This window comes from Arachis hypogaea, chromosome 6, assembly GCF_003086295.3.
Source record: "Arachis hypogaea cultivar Tifrunner chromosome 6, arahy.Tifrunner.gnm2.J5K5, whole genome shotgun sequence".
Classification (NCBI taxonomy): Eukaryota; Viridiplantae; Streptophyta; class Magnoliopsida; order Fabales; family Fabaceae; genus Arachis; species Arachis hypogaea.
In genome coordinates this window covers 55,911,391-55,920,004 of record NC_092041.1, presented here as the reverse complement: position 1 = coordinate 55,920,004, position 8,614 = coordinate 55,911,391, and the positions used below count along the sequence as shown (strand labels likewise).

Here is an 8,614-nt window from a genome sequence, read left to right as displayed (position 1 = left end):
AACAACCGTTTCATCGCATCGTTCCTTGCGCCGAGCATTGAATGCTCATAATGGGGTGAAAAAACCCTGTTTGCAAAGACTATTCTGCCCCCGGGTTTTTCGCGCTTCCTGGGAGGCAGTTTTTAAACAGTCAGTTTTATGCTTCTGCATTTCTTCATACTTCCCATCTCTTCCTTTTTTCCTTTTTCTTGCTACAAAATTTCAGAACGTCGTTGTGGTGCCCTCGTACATCCCCCCTGCATCCTTCCATACTTGCAATTTCATCCTCCTTCCATCAATTCAGGTAATTCTTGAATTCTTTTCTTTTGTGCTTCGTTCTTGCATGCTTGTTGCTTGGTTTTTGTTGTTGTTGTGTAGCCTTTCGATGGTGGTTGGATGTGTTGGGGGGGTATCATTCCAGGGTAGGTTTTTCCCCTGAACTTTTTACGTTTTAATTGTGTTTATCCTTAGTTGGGGAGTAGTGGGGGTAGTGTCTGTATTCGGCCTGAGCAACCGATCTCTTAGACTGACTGGATGGTCCCCCCATGTAGGTATGGCTCGCACGACCTCCTGGGCTTCCCCTTCTCCCGCGGCGTACGATCCCTACGCTTGGGTCGTTTCCGATGTGAAGGACTCGCCTAACCAAATGGGTGAGGAGGAGCTCACCGAGTTCTGACAAGCCGAGTACTTGTGCGGAGGGACCGATGAGGAAGCCAATTATGACGTCTTTGTCCCGGCTCCTCACGAACGATTGTACGAGATCAATCTCCACCATCCCCGAGTTGCCGATTGGATTTGGTTCTACAAATCCATGTTTACTCAAGTTGGGGTTCGTATTCCGTTTTCCGCCTTCCAAATGGTGCTTTTAAGCCGGGTTTCCGTGGCGCCGTCGCAGTTGCATCCGAACAGCTGGGCCTCAATCCGCTGTTTCGAGATGGTTTGTGAATACCTTGAGCTGCCGGTGTCTGTAGATGTTTTTCTTTTCTTCTTCAATCTTACAAACCCTTCGAAGGAGGGGAAACATAAAAAGGGGTTCATGTCCTTCCGGTCTGCCCAAGGTCAGAGGATTTTTGGTTTGTTTGAGGACTCCTATCATGGATTTAAGGACAAATATTTCAAGGTCCGCCCTGTCAAAGGTCGTCATCTCTTTTGGTTGTCGTTGGAGGGGGTACGCCTTATCCCGACCTATTGGAGTTTCGGGGCGGGGTCCAATGCCTTCGTTAAGGTAACCTATAAGGGCATGTCTGCGGTGGATAGGAAGATTGCCGATGTGTTGATGGCAGTCTTCGGGAGGAATCATGTGAATCCTCACCTCCTCATGGGTGATCGGGAGGCCGGTCGTAATTATATTTGTGAGAAGCCTCTGCTTGTTTTGCCTCTTATCTTCTTGCTTTTGTTAACAACTTGTTGCGACTAACCAACTTCACTTCCTTTTTTACAGTGGGGATGTCTGCCGAGATAACGGGTCTCCCTAACTTGTTCCAAACCTTCCTGTGTGCAAGTGATGACGAGGGAGGTAATGAGAAATCTGCTGCTGAGAAGTCTGCTGCTCCCCCGGAGGACAAGGCTGCTACTGAGCAAGGGGCCGTGGTCGACGAGACCGGCACCTCGGCTCAAGGTGCCCCGATCGAAGGCGACAAAGCGGTTCATGTTTCCCCCTTCCGCGAGGTGATCGGCACTGGGGGTTCGACGTCTAACCCTGATGCCGATGACGAGGTGGAAGAGGTCCCTAGCCTCAAGAGGAAGAGGAAGACGTCGTCCAGTCCTGAGGGGGTTCTTACTGTCATGGAGAGGAATTTTGATGCCGGGAACTTTATAGATTCCCAGCTGATTCCCGGTACCGAAGAGTATTTTCATGAGTCATCTCTTGTCGGGCAGGCGAGGTGGATGTACCGTACCCTTTTACGCGGCGTAGTGATAGCTCGGAAAGCCGAGTTCGAACTGTCTGGGATGGAGTCCCTCCGTAGGAGGTTGGAATCTGCTAGGAAGGCTAATAATGAGCTTAAAAGTGAAGTTGAGACTCTCCGGGAGCAGCTGACCCAATCTAAAGAGAAACTTGACGCCGCCGAGGAGAAGGCTACTGCTGCCGAGAAGAAGGCCACCACCGCTGAGAAGAAGTTGGAAGAGTCAGACGCCACGGTTTCACGTCTTGTCGATCGCGAAATGGCTTTAGAGAGTCAGGTCGGCGCGGCACAGAAACGGGTGGCCGAAATCGAGAAGGAGAAGCAAATCGTGGAGGCCGAACTGGCAACATGGAAAGCAAAGTATAAAGACGTCGTCAAGCAAGGGAAGGGTGCGATTTTGGCGACCGAGGAGGCCCTTAAAGCTCAGGTCAAAATTGTTGCTCCCGAGTTTGACACGTCGGCGATCGGCGTTTTCAAGGTCATCAAAGACAGCAAAATTGTTGACGTCCCCAAGAAATGAACCCTCTGTCTAAAACTTTTTTGGTTTAGCCGTTTTATTTTGGCTTTTGTGAACAATTTGACTTTTTAGTCATTTGCCCGCTTTAACGTAGTTAACTCTTTCTTATTCGTCTGGTTGTGTTATCGTTTCTATTAACCGTTATTGGTTTATAGCTATCGTTTATATTAACAAGTCGTGGCCTTTTTGCGTAGTCATTTGTTATCGCGGTAGTTGACGGGCTCCCGGGGTGATCAGTCCCGGGGCCGCGCATCGTTGTCGGGTTGTGATAGAACGAGTTGTCTGGAAAAAAGGGAAACAAGACAAAAGAGAGAAAATTTGCACAAGTATATCTTATTCGGTAATTGCATAAAGGACCCATAGGTCATTATGGAAAGTTCGAATCCGCAAATTAACCACTTAGCTCGATTGGTCGGCGTGTCGCCCCGTGCGTTAGGAGTAGAACCTTCTCAAGTTGTTCGCGTTCCATGTTCTTGGGACTTCCTTACCATTAAGCCTTTCTAACTTGAAAGCACCTTTACCCATCACTTTTTTGATTCTATAGGGGCCTTCCCAGTTTGCCGCCAGCTTGCCTGCTCCAGGGGTCGGTGGGCCGATGTCGTTTCGCCTTAGGACGAGATCGTTCGGCTCGAATTCCCTTTTGAGCACTTTGGTATTGTAGCGTAGGTCCATTCTTTGTTTTAGCGCTGTCTTTGTCAAATGGGCCATTTCTCTGGCTTCATCTATCAGGTCCTTTTCCACAGCTTCCTCTACTCCTTTCAAAAGTAGCTGGGGGCTCGGTTCCCCGATCTCTACGGGTATTACCGCATCTAACCCATATGTTAGCCGGAAGGGAGTCTCCTTAGTGGAGGACTGTTCGGTTGTTCGGTAAGACCAGAGAACCGAGGCTAGTTCGTCGGCCCAAGCACCCTTTTTATTATCCAATCGCTTCTTCATCCCTAAAAGGATAATCTTGTTGGCAGACTCCACCTGTCCGTTTGTCTTGGGGTGTTCTACCGAAGAGAACTTCTGTCTTATACCCAGGCTGTTGAGGAATTCCGTGAACTTCTTGTCGGTAAACTGCGTGCCGTTGTCCGAGATGACGACTTCTGGAATCCCGAATCGCGTTATCACCTGCCTCCACATGAATTTCTTGCAATTGGATGAGGATATGCTAGCTAGTGGTTCGGCTTCTATCCATTTGGTGTAGTAGTCAATGGCGACTATGAGGTACTTGACTTGCCCAGGACCGATTGGGAAGGGTCCCAAGAGGTCGACTCCCCATTGAGAGAATGGCCGGGAGGACGTTCGCAGGCTTAACTCAGAGGTCGGTGCCCTGTGGAAATTAGCGTTCTCTTGACACTTCACACATTTTTTGACAAACTCCTTGGAGTCTGCCATCATTGACGGCCAATAGTATCCGGCTCGAATTAATTTTCTTGCTAGGGCCTTGCCTCCTATGTGGTGTCCGCAGCAGCCTTCATGGACTTCCCTGAGGACGTAGTCCATTTGGTCAGGGTGTAAGCACTTCAGTAGGGGCTGGTTGAGCCCTTTCTTGAATAGCTGTCCTTAGATGACGGCGTATTTGGCTGCTTCCCTTCTCAGTTTCGCCGCGTCCTTTTCGTCATCAGGGAGTTTGTCATTTTCTAGGAAGCTGGTGATGGGGTCTAGCCATGAAGAGCCCAGCCTTGACACGTGCAAGGTGACCGCTGGTTCTCTTGTCATACCTTGGATGAGAGACCGGTTGCCTTCTCCCGGTTTAGTGCTGGCCAACTTTGATAGGAGGTCTGCCCGTGTGTTCTTTTCTCTAGAAACGTGGTGGACCGTGACCTCCTCAAATTTTTTGCTTAAGTTTTTGACTTTTTCCAAGTACTTTTGTAATAACGAGTCTTTGCCTTGGTAGCTCCCGTTTACCTGGGAGGTGACGACTTGAGAATCGCTGCATATTTCCAGCCTTGTTGCTCCGACCTCCGCTGCTAGGGTTAAGCCCCTATAAGGGCTTCGTATTCTGCCTGGTTGTTCGAAATGGGAAATTCGAACCTGATCGACTGCTCGTATACGACTCCAACCGGGCTTTCCAGGATGATCCGGCACCCCCAAACGTCTGGTTGGAGGCTCCGTCCACGTAGAGCTTCCACCGTGTGCTCGTTTCTTCGGTTGGATCCCCCGTTACTTCTACTAGAAAATCTGCCATCGCCTGCGCCTTGATGGCTTGCCGGGGTTCGTATCGTATGTCGTACTGGGAGAGTTCGATGGACCAAGTCATCATTCTTCCCGCCAAGTCGGGTTTTTGAAGTACTTGCCGGATCCCCTGGTCCGTTCTTACGACAACCTGGTGACTTTGGAAGTATTGCTTTAACCTCCGTGAGGAGGTCAAGAGTGCTAGAGCTAGCTTTTCCAGTTTGCTGTACCTTAATTCTGCCCCTTGCAGGGCTCTGCTTATGAAATAGACTGGTTGTTGAGCCCTCCCTTCTTCCCGCACCAGAACTGCGGCCAGGGCTTCTCCTGTTATGGCGAGGTACAGGTATAGCGGCTCCCCGTCCTTTGGCTTCCCGAGCACAGGTGGTGCTGCCAGGATTTCCTTGAAGTGCTGAAAGGCTTCCTCACATGCGGGTGTCCACTCGAACGCCATCCCTTTCTTCATGAGGTTAAAGAATGGCAGGGCCTTTGTTGCCGATGCTCCAAGAAACCGGGATAATGAAGTCAGCCGCCCCGCCAACCTTTGGACGTCCTTGATACAACCCGGGCTCTTCATCTGGAGTATCGCTTGGCACTTCTCCGGGTTGGCTTCTACCCCTCTCTGAGTTATCATGAATCCTAGGAACTTGCCAGCTTCCATGGCGAAGGCACATTTGAGGGGATTCAGCTTCATGCCGTGTTGCCGGAGAGACGCGAATACATTTGCCAGATCCTTTAGGAGGTCGTCGGGTCGCGTCGTTTTCGCGAGGATGTCGTCGACATAGACTTCCACTGTCTTGCCTATTAGATCGTGGAATATTTTATTCATCAGCCTTTGGTATGTTGCCCCTGCGTTTTTCAGGCCGAATGGCATTACCTTGTAGCAGAAGGTTCCCCCCGGCGTTATGAACGCCGTTTTGTCTTCATCTGGACGGTGCATCGGTATCTGGTTATAGCCGGAGTAGGCATCCATGAAGCTTAGGTAACGGTAGCCCGTCGCAGCATCGACGAGTGCGTCTATGTTAGGGAGAGGGAAACAATCCTTAGGGCATGCCTTGTTAAGGTCAGAGTAGTCTACACACATTCTCCACTTGCCGTTGTGCTTTTTCACTAGAACTACATTCGAGAGCCACGTCGAGTAGTCTACTTCTCGTATGAAACCTGCTTCTAGGAGGCTGGCCGTCTGCCTGGCCACCTCCTCCGCCCTCTCTGTCGACATCTTTCTCCTCCGTTGCGCTACCGGGCGTGCTTCCGACTTGACGGCCAGATGGTGTGACATGATTTTTGGGTCTATGCCTGGCATGTCGGCAGGTGTCCAGGCAAACAAATCCCTATTGGCCCTTATCATTTCGACCAAGGGCTCCTTTAACTCACGTGGGAGGTTCTTGTTGATGAACGTGAACTTCTCCTCCGTGTCGCCGATCATGAATTTTTCCAGATCCCCTTCTGGTTCCGGTCTAGGTTTGTCATCTATTCTGGCGTCCAGGTCGGCTAGGAACACACCGGACGCCTCTTTGGATTTCTTTCTTAGGGAGAGGCTGGTGTTGTCGCAGGCGACTACCGTCTCGAGATCCCTTCTTATGGACCCTATAGATTCGTCATCAGTAACGAACTTCATGACTAGCAGCTTCGTGTTGATTATCGCTTCAACATCGTTTATCGTCTACCTTCCCAAGATGATATTATAGGCGGTGGAATCTCGGAGGATCACGAACTCGGCCATCGCCGACCTTCGACCTTGAGCTTGTCCTACTGAAATCGGTAGGGATATTACTCCGTCAGGTTTGATGAAATGGTCGCCCAATCCAATGACCCCGTGCTGGTGAGTCGTCAGATCGGCGTCCCTTAGCCCTAGTGCGTCAAATACGTTGCGGAACATGATGTTTGAATCAGCCCCTATGTCGACAAGGATGCGTTTGACGAGGCCGATTCCCACTCTGGCTGTAATGACCATGGGGGGTTTTCAGGGGCGTCGTCGAATCATTGGTCTTCTGGGCCGAAAGAAATGGATGGAGGCTTCTTAGAGTTTCGCACCAACGAGGAGGAGACCGCCAAGACCTTAGCATCTTTCTTGTGCGCCGATCGGGATTTTGGCGCGGCGTTTTTGGCTGTCACCACGTTTATCACAGTGAGGCCGTGGTCTCTATCTTCTGGCTCTTGTCGCCGCTTTGCCGAACGGGTTTTGCCTTCTTCGTCTTGGTCGCGATAGCGTCTCCTCGGCTCTCTGATAAGATGAGAGAATGCTGCTAGCTTGCCTTCCCTTATCGCTTGTTCTAGTGCATCCTTCAGGTCAAAGCAGTCCTGCATTTGGTGACCGTAACCCTTGTGGTAGTCACAATAGAAGTTCTTGTTTCCTCCCGTACGGTCCTTGAGTGGTCGGGGCTTCGGCAGGATCCCCTTCTCGGCTATTTGTTGATAAACTTCCATGATGGGAAGAGTGAGCGGGGTGTAGTTGGCGAATTTCCCGACCCGGGGGAACGACCTGGGTGCCTTGCTTGGCGCCTCCTCCCTGGTTTGTTCCTTTAGTCTTTCTCCGTTACGTTGTTGCCGAATTTGGCTGTAGCCGGACTGCTGTTTATTGGCAGCCACGACTCGGCTGACTTCCTCGTCGTTTATATACTCTTTGGCTACCGTCTGGATCTCGTGCATCGTCCAAACTGGTCTCGTGGTAAGGTGTTTTCGAAAGTTTTCGTTGAGGAGGCCGTTCGTCAGGCAAAGGCTGGCCACCGAATCGGTCAGGCCGTCGATTTCCAAGCATTCGTCGTTGAACCGATCCAGGTATTTTCTGGTCGACTCTCCCTGTCTCTGGGTTACCCCCAGAAGGTTGATCGGGTGCTTTGCCTTTGCTATTCGTGTTGTAAACTGGGCCAGGAATGCACGACTGATGTCCGAGAACCCGTGGATGGATCCCTGCGGTAGGCCGTTGAACCATCTGATCGCGGGTCCCGCTAGGGTTACCGGGAAGGCTCGGCACCTCACCTCGTCCCCTACTCCCTCTAGATTCATCCTTGCTTCGAAGGCCGTGAGGTGTTCTAGGGGGTCCTGAGTTCCATCATACCTCATGTCTGTTGGTTTGTCGAAGTGCTTCGGCAACCGGACTTCGAGAATGGATCGGTGGAAAGGGGTAGCGCCCATTATCACGGGTTGTTGTGTCTTCTCGGACCTCCCTTCCTCGTCTTCGCGATCTCGTGCTGTGCGGCGCGTTTCCCTACCTCGGGAGTAGATTATCGTGTCATGTCGTCTTCTCGGGATCGGGGACTCTTCACGCGTGCTTTCCGCTTCCGTTCGGGATGCGGAGGCGCGTCGTAGACGGCTTCGGTGGGAGTCCCTCTCTTGGCTTTCAGGGGATGGGGTGTAACTGGGATCGGTGGTTCGCCCGTCGCGCTCCTAGTTGGCCAGTTGTCGTTCCAGGTTTTGGACCCTGTGACGTAGCTCTTGCATTATTATGGCGATGTCGCCGCCTGTTCCCCCAAAGGGTCGCGTCCTTGTGTGTTGTTCAGTATGTTGTCGGGGGGACCTTCGTCGTCCTCTTAGTGAGGCGACAGAGGCCGCCCCTTCCGCTCCGGCTCCTCGGCCTTGGTCTCCGGGACCCGGCACAACGTCCATTAAGGCAGTCCCCACAGACGGCGCCAATGTTCGGTAGTCGGTTGCCGGACAGGTCGGGTGGTGGTTGAAGGGGGTGAGAACGCCTCGATCGCGGTCGTACTGGGTTCGGATTTACCGTGTAGCCGAGCTCCCGTTGTGAAAGGAAAGAGGGGGTGCCACCTGCAAAGACACTCCGACGCCCTAGTCAGATAGTGTGCAGGCGGGGAAAATGATAGGAGGAAAGATGACGTACCTTGGGGGAAGGGCAGGTCCTTCCCCATTTATACCGTGTCAGAGGTGGGCCCCCCAGAGACAGGCCCACTTTCCTCGAAGCATCCTTACAGCTGCTGTGGAGAGCTGTCAAGGACGCGTGTCCGGGTCGCATAGTGGATCACACATGGCCGACCGATCGGGTCGGGTATTCAATGGGTCGGGTTGACCCGCGAGTTGCCTGGGCCGGGCCGTAACAGAA

At 51.9% G+C, this 8,614-nt stretch overlaps 1 protein-coding gene across 1 annotated transcript; it reads right to left on the bottom strand.

The window, feature by feature from the left end:
- Positions 1 to 6,537: 6,537 nt before the first annotated feature.
- On the bottom strand, positions 6,538 to 7,692 carry LOC112805562 (uncharacterized). Its single transcript, XM_025847929.1, has one exon. It carries the CDS (start codon positions 7,690 to 7,692, stop codon positions 6,538 to 6,540), a length of 1,155 nt encoding a protein of 384 aa, XP_025703714.1.
- Positions 7,693 to 8,614: the final 922 nt, after the last annotated feature.